Source organism: Sceloporus occidentalis, unplaced genomic scaffold (assembly GCF_023333645.1).
Source record: "Sceloporus occidentalis isolate IW3139 unplaced genomic scaffold, rSceOcc1.0.p SCAF_3, whole genome shotgun sequence".
In the NCBI taxonomy this organism is placed as follows: Eukaryota; Metazoa; Chordata; class Lepidosauria; order Squamata; family Phrynosomatidae; genus Sceloporus; species Sceloporus occidentalis.
In genome coordinates, this window is record NW_028316983.1 from 16,600,183 (window position 1) to 16,622,419 (window position 22,237).

Genomic DNA, 22,237 nt, shown 5'->3' on the forward strand with positions numbered 1-22,237 from the left:
TAAAGTATGTGTAAATAAAGGGGAAATAATTGTGTTCCTATTAACAGATGCCATCACTATATGAAAAAATCAAGACATTTCCCTGTGGTTTCACCCCACCCAAAGACCAGCATTAACCCAAGATCATGGGTTCACAGTTTTACGTAGGAGATTTTCAGTAAATGCCAAACTAAATGGTGACATGGGTGGCATGAAGCAGCTGAACTTTTAGTAGTTCAGCATTCTGAACAAACAAACCTGATTTTATCTTGATTTGTGGCATTTGGTGTTTTTAAATATTTCAGTCTGAATCTGATGCTGTGTTTGTTTTGAAGACTCTTTTACAGGACAGATATCATTTTCTTTTACATACCAACTGTGGTCTGAACTATCACTTCAGCAGAATGAGACTGTCCAGTGCACTGTACAACTTCAAAACGTGTATGGGACATTCTATTCTTAAATGGTCCCTTCGATGACAACAACAACAACAACAACAACAACAACAACAACCCCAGTAGGTAAACAAACTAGATTCTCAGGGAGACATGTTCCTCCCTATTACAGTCATTTCCTCTTTGTATGGGTTTCCTTATATAGAGAAATATTTTTAAAAAGTCATGTTCGCTAGTAATTTGAAGTGGTACAAGTGATGAATCATATAACCAGGATGTTTAAGCAAACCTTCCAGATACAGAGGCAGTGTGCTTCATTAATGAGTATCAGCTGCAGAGGGAGCCAGCAATTACTCTGCTTCTGGGCTTCATAGAAGTGTCTGTGGTCTACTGTAGGAAATACAGCACAAGATGGACCTTTGGTTTAACCAAGCATGCTTTTCCTGTGTCCTTAAATATGGCCAGTCCAAAATCAGTAAAGAGGACTCTGTTGTACACAGAGCTGAAGCACTGTAGCATTAGTTGGTTTGAAACATGATGAATAATCCCTGGGGGGGAAGGAACTAAATGTCGGAGCTGAATCTCAAAGATAAAAACCTGTTTTCAATGTAACTAAGACAAAGTTTTGGTTTTGACAAAATCAAGTATTACACTTGGCCACCATGATATTTTCCCCATTCCTTTGCTTTTTATTTTAATATGAACCTCGTAGTAGGAGTGGGGAGACTTAAGGATTGTCAGATTTACTTTAAAAACAACATTTCTTTAACAACTAAAGCAAATGATATCATGCTTTTTGCTTCCAAAAAGAGGAGTCACTCAAAGCAATGTACAAAATGTAAAACAACAACAACCCCCACACCCAACAAACATTAAAGTATATTTACAAAACTAATTATAAAAGTGTCCATTGCTGCCCTCCCAAACATATAATTCTCTAAATGTCCTGCCCAGACTTCACCATCGGCCACATTTTCTGGGCTTGTGAGAAGTGTACTTCAAAACATCTGGAGGGTACATTAAGAAAGGTGGGTCTATTAAATCTAGTCATAGTAGTAGGCCCCTACACAAAACAGACAAGACAAACTAGACAGTTCTGCTTTGGTAGACTGAAATCTGGCCAACTGGCAAAGGACACCAATGCCCCGAGGCATCCTAGTCTAGACTAACCCAGGCATGAGTTGCCAGGACCTAAGACTCTTTTATAAAGAGGCAGGTACCACCAATGACACAGTAGAATACAGGGAACCCTTTATTAGATGTTGGAACTTCAGCATCTTCCACCATCAATATTGGGGGTCCCACAGGGCTCTGTCCTGGGCCCAGTGCTATTCAACATCTTTATCAATGACTTGGATGACAGAATTGGGAGCATACTTATCAAATTTGCAGATGACACCAAACTAGGGGGAGTAGCTAATACCCCAGAGGACAGGATCAAAATTCAAAATGACCTGAATAGACTAGAAAGCTGGGCCAAAGCTAACAAAATGAAATTCAACACGGAGAAATGTAAGGTACTGCACTAAGGGTGGAAAAATGAAATGCACAGATATAGGATGAGGGACACCTGGCTGAATGAAACTACGTGTGAAAGGGATCTTGGAGTCCAAGTAGACCACAAGTTGAACATGAGTCAACAGTGTGATGCGGCAGCTAAAAAGGCCAATGCAATTTTAGGCTGCATCAATAAAAGTATAGTGTCTAGATCAAGAGAAGTAATAGTGCCACTCTATTCTGCTTTGGTCAGGCCCCACCTGGAATATTGTGTCCAGTTCTGGGCACCACAATTTAAAAAGAATGTGGAGAAACTGGAGTGTGTCCAAAGGAAGGCGACTAAAATGTTGAAGGGTCTGGAAACCATGTCCTATGAGGAACGACTTAGGGAGCTGGGGATGTTTAGCCTGGAGAAGAGAAGGTTAAGAGGTGATATGATAGCCCTGTTTAGATATTTGAAGGGATGTCATATTGAGGATGGAGCAAGCTTGTTTTCTGCTGCTCCAGAGAATAGGACCCAGAACAATGGATGCAAGCTCCAGGAAAAGAGATTCCACCTCAACATTAGGAGGAACTTCCTGACAGTAAGGGCTGTTTGACAGTGGAACAAACTCCCTTGGAGAGTGGTGGAGTCTCCTTTTTGGAGGTCTTTAAACAGAAGCTGGATGGACATCTGTCGGGGATGATTTGATTGAGATTTCCTGCATTGCAGAATGGGGTTGGACTGGATGGTCTTGTGGTCTCTTCCAACTCTATGATTCTATGTTCTGGATCCTTCTTGAAAAGGCTTCCACTCAGATGAGCACCAAGCAGTGTAACAGTTTTAAAAGATTGAAGAATTACAAAGTGAGCTGGGAAACAACATTTAAATGTCACAGTGCCCTGACACAGCACTAATCTGTAATATTGTAGAAAATTTAAATGGTGGCTCAGCTGGATAACTGATGCCACCAACTGCTGTTTCTATCAGGCAAGCACTGGGGGACTGAGGTAAGAAAGCACACACCAGCAGGCAGTTTATCGGAGCTGCACTGAGAAAAAGCTTCAGTTTTCCCATAATTCTACCTCCATGTTGTTTGTAGGTATCACATGATGACACTAAACATCCTTTGTGTTAGGCCTTGATTGGGTGCAATGTTTGCTGCTGTGCTTTACTAGAATAGAGACGAATTTATCATTTATTTATTTAAGGCATTTGTCTATTGTCTTTCAACCTACCAGGGCCCCTTGTTTACAAGCTGTGTTACAGTGTGGCCCACACACTTCTTATCACTTTACGTTTTATTCGTATAAAATGTCATTTGGCTTCTAACTGCACCTTTCATCTGCCCAATCACTCAGATTGTGAGCACATCTGAGGGGAAACTGTTGGCACTGGGGGATGGGACAACCTGCAGGCCACTTTGTGATCTCCCACCTAGGAAAATACACATTTTTGTAATTAATAATTGAATGAATTGCGTATGTACATCATGCACTGGGGAAAAAATAACATGGTGACAATGATGAGCGGAAGAACCTATAAAAGCTTTAGCAGTGGAGTGAATGAATATTTGCATTTCTCTGATACAATGCAACATGGATAACAATGGTCTGAATGACACACACTTTAAAAATAAAACCACTGGAATAAGTGAAACACATGCCAGAAATGACTCATACAAACACTCCTGGTACACAGATTGCTTCTAGTTACAATTATCCTGGTAGACAGAATCCCTTCAGATTATAGGCACAAAGGAATGACTTTCTGAAGGCCTAATCTTGTAAATAAGTGACACCTATATGGTGAAAATGTGTTACAGTAAGCCCTCTTTACACTAGACTGCCTTATTATAATCGGGCCTTCAGAAGATCCATTCTGGACCTCCCCCACAGATACGAAAAAATGTGGGACCTCAAGTCCCCTTATCCTTGACAGGGGCGCAACATTCTTGTGGCCATTAGTGCAGCTGCATGCACACACTGCCAATTGGGACAACAGGGCTTGCTGTCCGCAGATGTTCAAATCCGAGGATGGCAAGCCAACAGCTGGAGAGGTCCTGCTGTACTGACAATTCCTTATGCCCAACAAAAACATCAACAGTCCTTTACGACCAAAAAACAAAAGCATTCATAATTATTTAGGCTGCATGCCTTCCCATAAGTCCATCTGGAACCCAATAGAGATAATGTGATCTAGAGTAATAGTCCCACCATTTGGTTTTCTGGATGTTTTGGACTCTAAGTTAAAGTTCCAAGCAACACAGCCAACAGTTGGAGATTTAGGGAGTTAAAAGTTAAAACCATCTGAAGGACCAAAACTTCAAAATGGCTGATATAAAAGAAAGATATTTTGACAGTACATTCAGGTCTTGTCTCTGCCAAGTATAGTGTGCCCACGTCGTACAGATGCTGCGTCACACGTGGGAGCTTATGCTGAAAGCACCTTGCCATTTTCTGTATGGCATATGCGCCCGGGGCGCATGCGCTCTGGCGCACTGCTGCACGAGCCCCATTATTTTCAATAGGGCTCAAGCATAGGTGGAATTTACCTTACACAGGGGGTCCGGAACGGATCCCCCGTGTAAGGCAGGAGACCACTGTACTAGCAATGAAGACCTGGAAAAACACATTTCTCCCTCTGAAAATCCCAGAATTTTATTGTATAGTCACCCTTCTTCAGTCACAAAATTTTGCATGGTCTTCCAATGATGTCTTCTAAGCCCTCCCATGTTGTTTTTTGTTACTGCTTCATCTGTTACTTTTGAGATTGTGTGTGTGTGTTGTCAACCTAGACAATGAGGAAATCAAAATAAAGTTTTCCCGTACTTTGGACCAAACATTCGGAAAGGAGATTGCAGTCAAGAAATAAGAAGACAATTCGGAATGGGAAGGGTAGTGATGAAAGAACTAGACAAGATCCTCAAGAGTAAAGATATATAACCGAGCACTAAAGTTAGAATCATCCAATCCATTATATTCCCCATCACCATGCATTTATGTGAGAGCTGACAGTGAAGAAAGTGGATAAAAAGTAAATAAACTCATTTGAGATGTGGTGCTGGAAAAGAGTGCTGAGAATACCATGGACAGCCAAAAATACAAACAAATCGGTCCTTGAACAGATCAAGCCTGACCTCTCCCTGGAAGCTAAAATGATTCATTTGAGGCTGTCATACTTTGGCCTCATTTATGAAAAGGCATGGATTATTGGAAAATACAATAATGCTAGGAAAAGTAGAGGGCAGCAGAAAGAGAGGAAGACCACACACCAGATGGATAGACTCAATCAGGTAGGTCATGAGCCTAACCTAACTGACAGCCAGTGGAGTAATTTTAATATTAGTGCAATACGATCACTCCTAGATGTACCAGTAACCAATCTGGTTGTTCAGTTTGTTTAATTAGTGTTGAACTAATTGAAGTTTCCAAACTTGGTACCGAGGTATCCCAATGTACAGTACATTCCAGAAGTCCAGCTTGAGGTTATCAACATGTATACTACCATCTTTAGGGCCTCCAGCTCTAGGAAGCAATTCATAAATGCAGTGGTTATGAGATTTGCATGAGATTTAAGACTTGCATAGTCTAGGACCAGATAAATAAACATTTTAAGGGTGGAACTTTTGTGGTCTGCTGTCAAACTTTCAGGCCACTCTAAAGGCTAAAGCAGTTTAAGTGCATAGTTCAATCATCTTGATTGATTATTTTGGAAAGGTCTAAAAATAACACATGCTGTATGCATTGCCACAGAGATGAGAGGAAGATATGCATTTATGGTACTTCCATACTCTTACACATGTAATCCAAGATAAACTTTACAAAGAAATCAGATTCCTTTTTTACATCTCACAGTCAATGGGCATAAAATTCACCTCATAATATTACATACCAACATTTTAACAGAGACTAAGTCAAGCACACCAGGGAAAGAATGTTAAGGCTATGAATTCCATTGCTTCTTCACCAGTTTTAATTGGGAGAAGGCTCCAGTAGCATGCAGGAATGTGTATTCAGTTTACAGAATTCAAGTTTCATTTTAGTACTTCAACCATATATTTCTTGTAACACAAAAGAAACAGAAAAGCCCATTTCAAAAAATACATTGTTCTCTCTACTTTTCACGGTGGTAACTTTAATTATGTCCAGGCAAATGATTTGAGAATTGCGGTTCCCAGACATAAGAAGGCTAATCCAAATATATATATATAAACCTTGGGAAAGGGCTAATTAACTGCAGAGAAAGGGAACTGATTAATATTAACTTTTGCATTATTTACTAACTTCCAGATGTTAAAACCAGACCTTAGTGGTTAACTTTCCTCATTTCCTGTGAGGGAGCATTCTTAAATGCATTAAAAATCAAAGTGGGGTGTTTTTCAAAGTCTATTGGTTAAGTTGAATATATTTTATTCTTTATTCTAAAAGGCACTTCTTTATTCCAAGATGTCTCAGCTATACAGAATTAATATGTTCCTTCACCAGGGCTAGAAAAAAACCCAATAAAAAACAGGTTGGGGAGGTTTAAATCAATTTTTTGCATTAAATATTTAATCAAAACATTTGAATCCTGCTTACCATATTAATACTGTAAAACTTTATTTTATGTATTAGAAAGCTTGATCAACATAGAATCATAGAGTTATTTATTTATTTATTTATTTATTGTATCAATCAATCAATCTTTATTTTGGTCATTGACCAATATAAAATAAAATAAATAAATAGAGTAAAATAATGAAATTAAAATAAGTGGACTAAATAGGTAAAATAAGTGAAATGGATAAAATAATAAGTAAAATACAATTGTTGATAAAAAATCAGAGATGATCTCTTCCATCTGACATCAGATGTTACCAACCATCTGTTGACGTCTTTTACACATAATGTAACAAAACTTTGCTACCTTTGGTATGACAGTTGAGTTCTGGCTGTCCGACAAATAGTGTAAATAAAACATGTCAGTGTGGCCAGAAAAATTGGTTACAAGAGGGGTAATCAGCTGGTGACAAATATCCTCATAAAACTGACAATACAAAAGAACATGGGCTGTGGTTTCAATAGCACCAGTTTCACAGGGACATAGTCATAACTCACGAGGAATTTTCCTAACTTCCCTTCCAGCACTGCTGTTGGAAGAGCATGAAATCGAGCTAATGACAAGGTTCTCCTGAATTTGGGTCTCTATCTCTGGCTTTGCTTCGCGAACGAAGATTCAGGAAGGACTCATCCCGCACTTTGTACAAGTGCGTTGGTGACTAAAAAGGCCAATTCGGGATAAACAGGTCCGGTTGCAGAAAGCACAGAAGAAAGTCTCCTTGGGTGATGTTTCCAGATTGCGGTTCTTTCTGCGTTGTCGTTTCTCTTTGAGGCTCGTTCGGCGTGAGCTTTCGAAGAAGGCTGCAGCGTCATGGATAGTGAATCTCCATGCCTCCCGATGTTTTTTCAGGGAGTCCTTGTATCTCTTCTTTGGGGCGCCCCTCTTACGCTGACTCGTGACGAGTTCACCGTAGAATACTATTTTGGGGAGGCGATGGACCTTCATCCTAGAAACGTGTCCTGCCCAACGCAGCTGCGTCCTCAATAGCATGGCCTCAATGCTGGTGATCCCTGCTTGCTCGAGGACAGCAACATTTGTCACATAGTCAGTCCAGTGTATATTTAGAATTGTGCGTAAACAGCGCTGATGAAAGCGTTCAAGGAGTCGTAGGTGTTGGCGATAGGTGACCCATGTTTCAGACCCATAGAGGAGAATAGACAGTACAATGGCTCTATACACACTGATTTTTGTGCTTCGCCTCAAGTGTTTGTTACTCCAGACTCTTTTGTGAAGCCTTCTGAATGCGCTATATGCCTTTGCCAGTCTGTGATTGATCTCTTTATCAATCTTGGCATCTGAGGAGATGATGCTTCCCAGGTAGGTGAACTGCTGGATGGACTTAAGCACAGATGTGCCTACGGTGATGTGGGGATGGTAGTGTTCTTCCTGTGGTGCTGGCTGGTAGAGAATTTCTGTTTTCTTCAGACTGACTTCCAGCCCAAAGAGCTCTGCAGCTGCTGCAAAACAAGTATGGACAACGAGGGCAGCACCGTCAGCAAAAAGCAGCTAACGGACTAGATAGTTTAGAGTCTTAGTGCGGGCCCTCAGGCAGCTTAAGTTAAACAGGCTACCATCAGTATGGTAGTGTATATAAATGCTGTCTTCTTCTTTGAGATCTGCCGTAGCATTTGGAGCATCATGCTGAAGAAGATTGTAAATAAAGTTGGAGCAAGAACACAACCTTGTTTTACACCATTAGTTATTAGAAAGGGCTCCGAGAGAGCATCGCCATATCTGACTTGACCTTGCTGGCCTTCATGTAGCAGGATGATCATTTGGAGGAATTTGGGTGGGCATCCTAGTCGTTCCAGGATCTGCCACAGACCTTTTCTACTCACAGTGTCGAAGGCTTTGGTGAGGTCGACACATGTTACATAGAGTCCTTTGTTCTGCTCTCTACATTTCTCTTGCAGTTGTCTGAGGGCAAATACCATGTCTGTAGTGCTCCTATTAGCTCTGAAGTCACATTGGCTTTTGGGAAGAAGTTCTTCTGCAATGCAAGGAACTAATCTGTTCAGCAGTATCCTTGCAAGGATTTTTCCAGCAATGGAGAGCAGTGTTATACCTCGGTAGTTCGAGCAATCCGATTTTGCTCCTTTTTTCTTGTACAGGGTGATGATGACTGCGTCTCGGAGATCTGATGGCAGTTCGCCTTTTTCCCAGCAACTCACAAGGAGTTTGTGGAGTTTAGCATGGAGTGCATGACCTCCATGTTTCCAAGCTTCAGGTGGAATTCCATCAATCCCGGCAGCCTTGCCGTTTTTCATCTGCTGTATGGCCTTAACGGTTTCTTCCAAAGTGGGAGCTATGTCCAAGTCTTTCTTCGTCGGTTGTTGTGTCAACTGTTGAATAGCTGAATCTTGGACTACTCGGTTGGCACTAAAGAGGCTTTGGAAGTGTTCAGCCCATCGGTCCTGAATGGAAGCTTTATCTGTGATTAGTGTTTGACCATCTGAACTGTATAGGGAGCTTTGGTTTCCCAGCAGAGAAGGGGCGAGCATCCTGACTTCGGGTGGCTCCGCCCACGAGGCTCCTGATAGGCAGGTAGAAAACAAAAGAGACAATCGGGGCCCAGCCCCGCCCCTGTGGGCGGGGCCACCCCAGAGAGCTCCAGTCTTCTTCCTGCCTCGCTCCTGGTAGGACGGATCTCCGCTTCGCTTTCTAAGATTGGAATTTTTAGCTCCCCTGGACTTGCCTGGCTCTCCCCTTCTCCCCTCTCTTCCTTCTCTCCCTCTTCCACTTCTTAGAAGAAAAAAAAATCCCTTCTTTGCTTCCCTCCCCTCCCTGTCCCAATGGCTGGACCAGCCATGACCAGCGACGATGAGCGGGCTTTAGGGGAGCTAGCTTCCGTCCAGCCCAGGCCAGCCCCGGCTTTGCCGGCTGCTCGCCTCGCGGCTTCCCCCTCAGCAGCGGAAGCAGAAGCGCGCCCGCAGCAGCCGGAGGAGCCCTCCCTCCCTCCCACTGACGGAGCCAGGGCCTCCCAAACCACCCGGCCAGGGTCCGACGATGGGGAGCCCTCACCAGACTCACCCCAGGACAGCGAGGAGGACGTAAGTGACCCCCCACCGCCGCAGATGCAGCGGTGGTTCAGGTCCCTCCTCGCCAGGGAGGCACCGCACGTCTGCGGGGGCCCCCGGGGAGACAGTGACCCTGCATGCGTGCCACCAGCATGGGGGGGGCTTGCGTTTCGCGGGGGGGTCCCCGTTCATGATGTGGCCTGGGGCCCCTTTCCCTGGAGGGTGGGGGATGCAGGGAGCCAGGGACGGCCGGCAGATGGGCCCAGGCTTCATGCCGGTCGCCTATGGAGGCGGCCATCTTGCCCCCACGTTGACCCGCCCACTTCCTGTCGACCCGGAAGTCGGCCATCTTGGCCATGCGGCCGCTGATGGGCGCCACCATCTTAGCCACGCCGGCCCCGATGGTCGCCGCCATATTGGCCGCGCGGCGGGCCGGGGCGCCACCAACTGGGGGATGCCCTTCCCCCTAGTCAAGCCGCAGTTGCCGCGGCTGAGGGAGGCCTCTCCGGGGGGCGGGGGGGACCCCTCCACCATCTCCCAGGGGACAAACAAGGTTAACCGCCCCGCTAGGGAGCGCTGCCAGCGCAAAGACCGAGAGGGTCACAACAGAGGCACCACGGCGCCATCTGGCGGCGACAGGCCGTCACAGCCCTCAACCAGCCAACTAGGCCTCCATGGGTTACCCCATAGTTCAGGAGAGGAGGAGGATGAAGGCTCCTTCTCCGACTCCGAACACTCATATCGGCTGCCGCCCAAGCGGCCCAGATTTGACAGGGGCTCCTCTCGAAAGCGTCCCCGCTCTTCTCACTCTTCAGACGACGAGGTCTCTGAGCATACCCGGGACTCCTCAGCCTCTGAGGCAGAGGAGGGGGAGTTGTCACGGGATGAGGGGGAAGACAAGGGCGAACCCCAGGTTTCTTCTCGCCTTTTCAAGCCGGAGGATTATGTCCCTCTCATTAGAAAAACTATCAAGACCTTGGGCATTTCCCTGCCCCCAGGGCAGCCCACCCCCCCCCCCGGAGTCTGGCCTCCCCATGGTGAGCGAAGAGCTGTTTCCAGTCTCCTCCTCGCCTGTCCAACAAATCCCTTGCCCCCTCAACATCATGCAGATTGTCCGAGACGAATGGGCCAGGCCTGCCGCTGCCAGGTCTAACCATAGCGTGATTTGCAAACACTACATTCTCCAGCCAGCAGTTATGGACAAGCTCAAGGTCCCATTGGTGGACGCTCCTGTTTCGGCGCTCGTTTCATCCGCCGTGTTCAGTAGAGATGGTGAGGATGCCCTCCGTAACCCTGAGGACAGAAGGGTTGAAGGGGCGCTCAAGAAGGCCCACGAAGCCATGTCCATAGCCATTAGGGCAGCCACCACAGTCTCTATGGTGATGCGAGCCAGTCTCCAGTGGTCCCGCCAACTCCTAGATCTCCTGCCCAATCCTGACTCCAGGGTCAGGCAGACCATCAATAAGCTGGCTAAGGCCGCAGCCCTCGCGGCTGATGGCACCCTGGACACTATTCAGCAGTGCGCCCGAGCCCAGGCTGCAGCCGTAGCGGTTCGCAGACAGTTCTGGCTAAAAAACTGGAGTGTGGACTCCAAATCCAAGCAGAACCTAGCCTTCACTCCCTTCTTGGGATCCAAGCTCTTCAGAGAATCCCTAGATCCAGTGCTGGTTAAGGGCAAAGATAAGAAAAGGTCTCTGCCCTCAGTCAAGAGAAAGGATGACAAGAAACAGTATAGATACCGCTCTTCCTTTCGTTCCTCTCAGTCCTTCTACCCCTCCAACTCACAATCCTTTCGAGCCAGGGAGTCCCGGCCCGGCAAGGCCAGATGGGGAGACTCCAAGTTCTCCAAGCAGGGCAAATCCTCTTTTCCAGCCAAGGATGGTGGAGGTCCCAAACAGCCCCGCAAAAACGCCCCGCAATGACGGGGTCCCCCCGGTAGGGGGCAGACTTCGGGAGTTCAGCCACATCTGGGAGACTTCCACTTCAGACAGGTGGGTCATCGACACTATCCGCCACGGCTACAAGATACAGTTTCATCACAAGCCCGGTGACAGATTCTTGCCTTCTCCCAGATCGGCCGACCCCCTCAAACACCGCCTCCTGCTGGAAGCCATCGACCGCCTTCTGGCCATCCACGCCATCGAGCCGGTGCCCACAGAAGACAGGGGCCAGGGGTGCTACTCAACTATCTTCCTTGTGCCAAAGAAAAACGGTTCATGGAGGGCCATCCTGAATCTCAGGAGTGTCAACCGGTTTATCCTCAAGAAGAAGTTCAGGATGGAGACTCTAAAGACCATCCTGGACAGCCTCCAGCCTGGAGACTTTCTTTCCTCACTGGACTTACAGGATGCTTATCTACACATTCTGATTCACCCCTCTTCACGTCGTTTCCTCCGCTTCAGATATGGCAACCGGCATTTCCAATACCGTGCACTTCCCTTTGGACTGGCCTCTGCTCCCAGGGTCTTCACCAAGGTCATGGTGGCATTGGTCGCCCATTGGAGGAGACTCCGGCTCCACGTCTACCCTTACCTCGACGACCTGTTGATTCGGTCATCCTCCAAAAGTCAGGGACTTCTCGACACCAGCCACATCCTCACATCTCTGCAGGAGCACGGATTCCTCATAAATCTGGAAAAGAGCACCCTTGTTCCAGACCAACACATCCACCACCTGGGAGCCCTCATAGACACTCAGTCAGGCACGGTACGGCTACCTCCGGACCGGATCCGTTCCATTCAAGAGGCCATATCAGAGGCCCTCGCAGCCCCGCGAGCCAGTCTCCAGCTCCTGGCTCACCTCCAGGGTCTCATGATTGTTGCCATCCCGTGCCTGCCGTGGGCGAGATTCCACGCCAGGCCATTGCAGTGGCTTCTCCTGCCCCACCAGCGAGCCATCGCCCTCAAGAGACACAAGAGGATTCACCTGTCCAGCGAAGTGCGCCAGTCCCTTCGTTGGTGGATATCCAAAGCAATCCACCACAGTCTCCCGATCTGGAAACCCTCCAAGGTCCAGATAACTACAGACGCCAGTCTCCGCGAATGGGGGGCTGTCTGCGGGACGCTGTTAGCCCAAGGCCGCTGGAGCCCATCGGAACAGTCCCACAGCATCAACTGGCTAGAACTGCGAGCGATTCGCCTAGCCCTCCGCGCCTTCCACCAGAGGGTTCGACACAGACCCGTCCTCATAAGGACGGACAACATCACTGCGAAGGCTCACGTCAATCGTCAGGGAGGAACCAGGTCCCGGTCCCTGATGCTCGAAACTCAGTCCCTGCTGAGCTGGGCGGAGGCCACCCTCACGGCCCTGGAGGCCGAACACCTTCAAGGATCCCTAAACTCCAAAGCCGATTGGCTGAGCCGGACGGACATAGACCAGGGAGAGTGGAGCCTACATCCAGAGGTTTTTCAGACCATATCAGACAGGTTCGGCAAGCCAGTTCTGGACCTCTTCGCCTCCCCAGTCAACGCCAAGACACCCAGGTTCTTCTCCAGGTTCCGAACAGAGGGGGCCGAGGACATAGATGCTCTCAACTGTCCCTGGCCGGAAGGTCTGCTGTACGCGTTCCCACCTACTCCTCTACTCGCCAAGCTACTGGCCAGAATTCGCAGGACCCGAGCTCAAGTCCTACTAGTGGCCCCATCCTGGCCCCGGCGACCCTGGTTCTCCAAAATCCTCAGCATGGCAACTCAGAGTCTTCCTCTACCAGCCAGGTCGGACCTCCTAGCCCAGGGACAGGTCCACCACCCAGACCCAACCTGGCTACGGCTTCACGCCTGGATATTGAACGCCACATGCTGAGCGGCTACGGCTACTCCCCAGAGGTGATAGACTCCATCCTGGCATCTAGGCGTCAGTCCACTCTCAGGATTTACGAATACACCTTCAGAGCATTTAAGAGATGGTGTAAACACAAGAACAAAGATTTCATCAACGTCTCAGTCCCTACGGTCCTTCAGTTCCTCCAGGACGGATTTCTCCAGGGGCTTCGGCCTAATACCATAAGGAGGCAGGTGGCAGCCATCACGTCCATCCTTCCCTATGAGGACGCGGCAAGGATAGCCCTGCATCCCAATATCCGCAGATTGCTCAAAGGGGTCGCCAATAGGGCACCCCCAACCAGACATCGGTTCCCGTCCTGGCAGCTCCACAAGATCCTTAAGGCTTTGACTGTTCACCCCTTTGAGCCTTTGAGGGAAGTGCCCCTCAAGTTCCTCACCCTCAAGACATTAATGCTGACGGCGCTCACCTCGGCGAGGCGAGTCTCCGAGATAGGTGCTCTTTCAGTCCGCAAAGAATTGTGCATCATCAGGCCAGACTCAGTCCTCCTGAGACCCGACCCGACCTTCATCCTTAAGGTCAACTCTGTCTTCCACACGTCCCAGGACATTGTGCTCCCTTCCTTCTGCCCGCGACCGTCCAGAGACTTGGAGAAGACCTGGCATACTCTCGACGTTCGCAGGGCCATAAAGATCTATCTCAAGAGGACGACAGCCTTCAGAAAATCGGAGGCCCTGTTTGTATCCTTTAGGCCTAATTCCAAAGGTAAAAAGGTGTCAGTCTCAACCTTGGCCAGGTGGATTAGAGAGTGCATCATCCTCTGCTACAAATCATTAAACCTGCAACCACCAGGGGGTATCACAGCTCACTCAACCAGGAGTGCGGCTACTTCGGCGGCGCTGGCCACCAATGCCCCATTGGCCGAGATTTGCAGGGCAGCCACCTGGAAGTCCCCTTCCACCTTCGTCAGGCACTACAAGCTGGACCTGTTCCAGTCAGCCGAGGCGGCCTTTGGCCGCAGGGTGTTACAGCAAGTGGTCGCTGAGTCGCCTTCCGCGCCAGTCGGCCCGCCCTAATTCTTGGGCCTGCTTTGGTACATCCCGAAGTCAGGATGCTCGCCCCTTCTCTGCTGGGAAACGGAGCGTTGGACTTACCTTAGACACGTTTCTTTCCAGCAGAGAAGGTCCGAGCATCCTCCCCACCCTAACTTGAATACTGGCGCGGGTGGGCGACTCCTTTCTTCTCTCCTTACAGTTTGACCAGTTTTCTCCTCAGCTGGTAACCGACTGGAGCTCTCTGGGGTGGCCCTGCCCACGGGGGCGGGGCTGGGCCCCGATTGTCTCTTTTGTTTTCTACCTGCCTATCAGGAGCCTCATGGACGGAGCCACCCGAAGTCAGGATGTTCGGACCTTCTCTGCTGGAAAGGAACGTCTCTCAGGTAAGTCCAACGCTCCGGTCTGATATGTAGGTCCAAACACTGCTTTGAGAGCTTCGTAAAATCCTCTGGAATCACCCAGATCTGCACAACGTTGTGTCTTTTCTGCTAAATTGATCCACCACTTGTTCTGAATGTCTCTGAGTTTTTGTTGGAGTTGACTACATACGAGGCGAAAGGCTGCTTTTCTTACATGGCAGGATGGCTGGGCAAGGTATGCCTGGTGAGCAGTTCTCTTCTTTACCAACAGCTCCTGGATCTCTTGGCTGTTTTCATCAAACCAGTCTTGGTTTTTCTTGAGGGAGAACCCTAAGGATTCTTCCGCAGACTGCAGGATGCTGTTTTTGATATGTTGCCAAAGCGCGGTAGGAGAAGAGTCTACAGGGTGGTCTTCAAGTTTTGTTTGCAGATTTGCCTGAAAGTTGTCTCTCATGGCAGCTTGTTGAAGATTGTTGACTTGGAGTCTACTCTTTAGGATGCCACCCCTCTTAGGTTTAAACTTAAAATGAAGGTTTAGTTTACATCTTATGAGGCGATGATCTGTTTGACATTCTGCACTGGGCATCACTCGGGTATGACGGACATCGCGAATATTTCTCTGGCGCACTAGGATGTAGTCAATGAGGTGCCAGTGTTTGGATCTGGGGTGCATCCAGGTTGTCTTCAGGCTGTCTTTCTGCTGAAAGATGGTGTTTGTAATAGTCAGCTGCTGTTCTGCACAAAATTCTAGCAGGAGACGTCCGTTATCGTTACACTTTCCAACACCATGCATGCCTAAAACACCTTTCCAGGCTTCGAAGTTCTTTCCTACTCTGGCATTGAAGTCACCTAGGATAATGATTTTGTATTCTGCAGGGACTTTTTGTATAAGGTGGCATAGGTCTGAGTAGAATTTGTCTTTCTCTGCAGGGTCGGCTTGCATAGTTGGGGCATATATACTGAAGAGAACAACATGTGGGAGGCGTAAGGAGATAATGCGATCAGAGTGTCCTGTTGGCAAGGTTTCGAGTTTGGAGGCGATGGAGATTTTGATCATGAAGCCTACACCTGAAAGATGTTTTTCAGTTTTGGGTTTGCCAGACCAATAGAGTGTGTAGCCAGCACCGTGTTCTTTAAGGCTGCCTTCCTCGTGGAGACGAACTTCACTAAGAGCAGTAATGTCGATGTTAAGTTGTGACAATTCATGGGCTATTAGAGCAGAACGACGCTCAGGACGTCCACTGTCTGCAGAATCTTGCATGGTTCTGATGTTCCAGCATGCAAGCGTTAGTCTGTTTGCACCTTTGGAGGCTGGTGTGTGCCTTTGTCTCTTTGTCTTTGCTTGACTGCATCAGAAGATTCCCATTGGCCGCAGCTAGCCAACCGAGTTGTTGGGGATGAGCTTTCTTCAGGCCACCTTATGGAGCAAGCAGTGCTCTCCTTAAAAAAGGCTGCTTGGTCATTCAGGATGCTGCCAAACAAGACTATCATCCCTGGTCAGTCTCAAGCGACCAAAGTCCTGAACCGCCTGCATGCAGGGTTGGGTCTGCGGTTTCCAGTGCATCTTTACACCTGCCGTTTCGTCCCTCGCCTATCGCTACAGGGCTTTTTCGGAGATTGGATGTGTCCTTCGAGCCTGTGCAATGGGTTTTTCTGGTGGAGCGCAGCGTGCACAGAACTGGCCTCACCCTTTAAACCAGAGGTTCGTCTGCTGAGGCCTTGACAAGCATGGACAGTGGCAGTGAGGTCCTCGGGTCGTAGGTTTGATTAGTTTCCTTCTCTGAGATGGTTGACCTTGCAGGGTTAGACTAGCACCATCTGTCCGAGTTTGGGATTAGAGTTTTCCTTCTCCTAGGATGGTTGCCATAAGGCTAGAGAGCACATCCTGCCCTTTGGCGCTCTTGGTCAGACCCTTTGGTTGTGACCTGTCTGGCATGGGAGGCCTTGCCGGTGGCTATTATACCACCGCCAGCATAGCTCACAGCTTCATTAGGGTACGCAAGCCTCTCCCCCACGACAAGGGGGCGTCAATGGAGAGGGTACTGCAATACCCAATGAATTTAGGTACTGCAATATGATATAAGTAAGAAGCTGGATAATTAGTCAACAATTGGTTGTTTAGAAATAAATCATTAGTAATTGCAGCAGTTTCTGTCTGACCTACAGGATCTAAGATCCTTTACCTTATAACTGATTTTGCTTGATCTAATCCTGATTTTAGAATGGTATCACTAGACAGTCCAAGCAGATTGAATTTCTTATGGACAGTAGATTCCCATGAAGACTTATAGTTATCCACCAAAATCAACTGAGTCAGGTCATCAGGATTGTTGTGTAACTTTAGACAATAAACAAGGATATTTATCCAGAGACTAGATTCGATTTTACTAACACCTGCTTACCTATGTAATACAGCATTAGGAACACAGCTAGCAACCTGAAAAATGCCCCTTAAAAACTTTGTTTGTACTCTTTCAAGAATGGTCATATTTTTGTATGGTCCTAATTGAGCCCCATGTAACAATTGGATGCTGGCTTTAGCCATAAAAAGCTTGAATGCGGAAGGAATGAATTGAGCTCCCTTAGTAAAGTAATAAGTTTGAATTGCTGTAGCAGTTCTTTGTGCATTTCAGGTAACATAATCTAAATGAGCATTTCTATTCCCTGAGGCTTGGAAAACTGTATTTATACCCCTCTCTTCAGCCAGAAAGTCTCTCAGAGCAGCTTACAGATAGTTAATTAGACATTTCCCTGCCCTCAGGATTACAATCTAAAAAGACATGACACAAAAGGAGAAGGGAGTGGCAGTGGGGAAGGGGTATAAGTCCAGTGGTTCTTCTTCCATCCAAGGCCTGGACCATGGCAGATGGACTGGAGGGAGGGCTCTTCTTCTTACTTTATGCCAGACCTGATGGAGTTGGAAGAGACCTCAAGGGCCATCCATTACAACCCCCTGCCATGCAGGAATACACAATCACAACTGTGTTTTAATCTTTCTGACATTAACCATCCCAAGTTATTAGGCTCTGATATGATTTACATCTTTCAATTAAACTCTAGGGATTATATTGACAAGTTGGTTGCGTATATATAGGACCATAGGACTACACTTAGGAGTTTATCACGCTAGCAGGATCCCGCGGGAAAACAAGATTTAAATGAGAGTTAAATTAGAGAAAAACCAGAAATGCCCGAGGTTTATCACACAATGTCACTGTTAATGTGAAATAACATGAAGTTAAACTGGAGTTAAACCGGATAAAAACATCAGCTTTTTACTTTTGGGAAATTCTGAAACTAGAAAGGTGGCATTTTCCTCCACTTGAACTTTGGTTTACCTTTGCGCCATTTCACTTTAGCAGCAATTCGGTGTAATAAACTTCCTGAATTTGCGGGTTCTGTTTAAATTCAAATTTAATTTAACACTCATTTAAATCCCGTTTTCCCACAGGATCTTGCTAGTGTGATGAAGCTCTTAGTTGTTGTTGTGTGCCTTCAAGTCATTTTTGACTTATGGGAATCTAAAGGCAAACTATCTACGAGTACTATAGAACTAAATCAGAAAAACAAGTAGGAAAATGCAGTTCAAATGCTATGGTCACTAACTTAAACAATAATTGATCTTTAAAATGTGCTCTTTTAAAGCAAGTTGTTTTGGTTCAATTTATGTTGATTGAAGGATTTGTTTCTGAATGGTATTTCTTGCACTATAAAATAATTTGACTAAAATGAACCAACTGACACTGCATACTAGCCTAACAATGAACAACAATGTTAAAATAAAGACTACCTCTGTACCAAGTTCAGAAACTTCAATTAGTTCAAAATACGGCAGCTACATTGGTTACTGGGACATCCAGGAGTGATCATGTTACAGCAATATTAAAGCCACTCCACTGGCTGCCAATTAGTTTACAAGCAAGGTGCCCCTAGACTGGAAGAGGTTAAACAGCTGAGCACACTGTCTGAATTTAAAACAGCATTAAAGACCAGACTTTATCAAGATGATTATTAAGTTGTGAATTTTAAATGTAGACTGTTTTAATACATGCACATCTCGTTTGTCCTTTTAAACTGATGTGGCTTTTAACTGATGTCATATATTTATTAATTATGATTTCCTCCCTCAATCCATGGGGAGAGACTGGTAAGAATTGATGATGATCATGATGATCATGATGTACTGGTTGACCTTAGTTCAGAAATCCCAATTTCAGTGCAAAACCAGTAAGCTTTTATTCAGAAACTAAAGCAGTTTCAGTTGCACAGTATATTAAAAGCACAAAACAATTCAAACCGTTTCGCACACTCAAACCCCATTTGTTCCTAAACCAAAAGATTCCTCATCATAACTGGCATTCCCACAAAACTGACCTTGGCAGCTCCCAGTGGCTGTTACTTCCCTTTTATATCTGCTCCTTACCCAATGCCAGAAAAAAAAACCTTTCCACCCAGCAATACCAAAGCTATGATGTAACCCATCACTCAGTAATACAAAGCAAAGCAGGTACAGAATTAGTTACAGGAACGCAGAGAGACTCAGATTCTGACAAATCTGTCCTTTTATTTTGTATTGTATGTACTTCATTCATTTTTGTACTTCATTCATTTTTGTTTTCAGTGTTCACCTTATTTTAAATATAAATATTCTAAAACATTTATAACAGTAGTCTGGTGATGTCCCAAACACTAACCAATCAACAACCTCCATAGTACCTCTTCTCTATTTTAGAATAACCTGTCCTGCAAATGTGCAGAAAACCCCCTGCCTCTATGTATTTGGATTAGGACCGGATGATGGCATTCAAAACAAATAGTTCTAAAACATTACATCTGTCTTTGCTATGATAAATAAGCCTACTAGAAGCAATCAGTTAGTGTGCAGTTCAGATAAGGCTCAAACTTACAGACTTTAGAAAGAAGGTCTAAAAGTCTAACTGCTTGGTGCTGTATCACACCCTATTATGTCTACCTCCAATTGTCTTTCTTGGTACAGTACTTCACTCTCTTGATACATCTTCTTTTCGGTACTTATTTCCCCCCAATAAATTGCTGTAAGGAACCATTTGGAAAACATTCACATGTACATGAATTTTTAATTAAAGCATTTGGGGAAAAACAGTCCAGCTAAGAAAAAGAAAGACTCCCTGCTGAGAGCTGAACATCACTCATTGGTCCATTCTTCCCTGTGGTTTTCCCCCCACCCTCCATCCATTCCTTTTTATTTATTTATTTTTCAAGAAAATGGCACTACTAAGAAACAAAAAGTCAAGCTTATATTTCATTTGTTCTTGTAGCCATATTGTGGTTTGTTCTGCTATCCCAAATTTAACTGACAAGATCTACAGCTCTGTTCTATACCAAGACTAATTTATCTGGAAACATCAGAAAAATCTTACATTTGCACTTCAGAGTATAGTGCAATAAGACAGAATATTATTTCAGGGTGAGAGTATTCACTCTGGTTAGAGAACAACAACAACAACAAAAACAGCTTTTGGAAGGACCACACCTACTTATTTACACTCCATAGTACTTGGGAACTGGATATGGAAAGGCAAATCCTTATTTTTAAATATGACTAGCACTGGGTTTTCATGTGTAGAACTGGGACTGGGAAGGATGAGTTCATAGCTCCACTTTGCCCTAAATTTCCCTCAGTGGTCTTGAGAAACACAGCCTAACTATTCTCACAGGGCTGTGAGAACCACTCTTGGTTCCAGGCCGAAAGCTCTGTCAACGAACAAAGCAAACCAAAGCAAAAGGGATAAAAATATATGTTTAAAACAAATGTTAATTTAAATAATATTCATTTCACTCATGTGATTTATTTAATTTTAATTTTAATGTATTTAATTTTAAAACCTATAATCCTCAAACAATATTTTTATTGGGACCAACCAAAAGGCCAAGCTACTCTCTATCAAATTCAATTCCATAGTGCACAGGGAAAGGGGAAAAGTAAACAGAGCGAAACAAATCTGGCTTGATATTGCCATCATAAGGCTTAAGTTGCAGCAAGACTCCAATTCAAGCTGGAGATTGTAGACTGGGTTGATGGAGTCACAGAATGATAGAACTGGAAGAGACCAAAAGGGACATCCAGTCCAACCCACTGCCATGCAGGAATACATCAATGTTAGCAACAAGATATGCATATACAATACCATGTTACAAGCCAAAAATAGCAAGGAGTTGAAATGACTACTAATAAAATGAAAATAAAATACTTTAGGTAATTTACGTACTTTAAAGTGAGTCATGAAGACGTCAAAATAGTGGGGGAGAAATCAAATCTTGGTTCAGTAATAAATCAAAATGGAAACTGTTGTTAAGAAATCTGAGAAGGCTAAGACTTGACTAGTGGCGCAGTGGTTAAATGCCTGTACTGCAGCCACTCACTCAAAACCACAAGGTTGTGAGTTCAAGACCAGCAAAAGGGCTCAAGCTCAACTCAGGCCTGCATCCTTCCGAGGTAGGGTTGCCATATCCTGCCTGGGGGCGGGACTTTCCTGGTTTGGGGTGGGGCCACACAGTCCTGCCCCATTTTGGCCCCGCCCCCAGGACTCCCCCCCCAGCGAGGCCCTGGAGGCAGCTCCACCCCTCCCCATGGCTGTGTGCCACCCTCCCCGCCTCCCTGCCTGACTTAGCCTAGAGAGCAGGTCTGCAAGACATCTGCCACTCAGAGCTATTGCCAGCCCACTTGGTATATATACCCTGCAAGAGGCATTACTTTCAGGTTACAGTGAGCAAAGAAAAAAGGCCATCAATCGTTCCTGTTTCCCTGGGAGTCTAAATGCCTCATCTTTTAAATGTTTACCGCATCAGTATTCTTATAATTCTTTATCACAGGATCGTTTTTGAGGCCCTAAACACCTTTACTTGTAATATGCAAATTTCTCCCGAAGCTGACCAATGGGAAAGAAGCAATCAGCCCTCCCCTTGGGTTGGTTTTCAAGGGCTTGGAAGGAAGAGATTTTGCCTTGCAAGTTGCTGGTAAATAATAGAAGGCTTTGGGGTAGCAAAAGGCTGCAGAAATAGTTTGACCCCCCCCCCCTTAAACATCCATGGCTCAGTGCTATGGGATTCTGGGAATTGTAGTTTCTTGTGGCACGAGAGCTCTTTTGACAAAAGGAAGCTGAATGGTCCACAGAGGAGGTGTTGCCTGGGGGCAGAGCCTCTTGCCAGCAGTCTGCGGTGGAAGAGAGGAGGCTGATGGTCCTGGCCACTTCCCTTGGCTCCCTCCCTCCCTTCTCCTCCTCCTCTCAGAGTAGCCACAGCCAAGATGAGCTGCTTATTCACTCTCCCTGACTTTTCTCTCCCCCCCCCCCTGCACTTTGAGACCCCTTTAACTGCCAAAGCTCAATGCTCTGGAATTCTGGTGTCTGTGAGGCATTTGGCCTTCTCTGTCAGAGAGCTCTGGTGCCACAATAAACTACAATTCCCAGGATTCCATAGCACTGAGCCCTGGCAGTCCAAGCCATGTGTTTTGGACACAGAGATCCTCCAAATGAATCCAGTCCCTAGCTTTTATATCTCTCACACACACTGCAGGAATAATAACCCACTTTGA

General features: G+C 46.0%; 1 protein-coding gene across 4 annotated transcripts in view; it reads right to left on the minus strand.

Moving 5' to 3' along the window:
- The window catches only part of ZNF831 (zinc finger protein 831), an 83,509-nt gene that overhangs the window by 23,620 nt on the left and 37,652 nt on the right, over nt 1–22,237 (minus strand). The window contains exon 1 of one of the 4 annotated variants that reach the window (XM_089513708.1): nt 20,913–21,078. The exons of the other annotated variants lie outside the window; for them this stretch is intronic. Within the exon in view, the coding sequence (XP_089369834.1) occupies nt 20,913–20,927 (15 nt within the window). The 5' untranslated portion in view covers nt 20,928–21,078. Of the gene's footprint in view, nt 1–20,912; nt 21,079–22,237 lie in introns of those variants that run through there. 4 annotated transcript variants of the gene reach the window in all.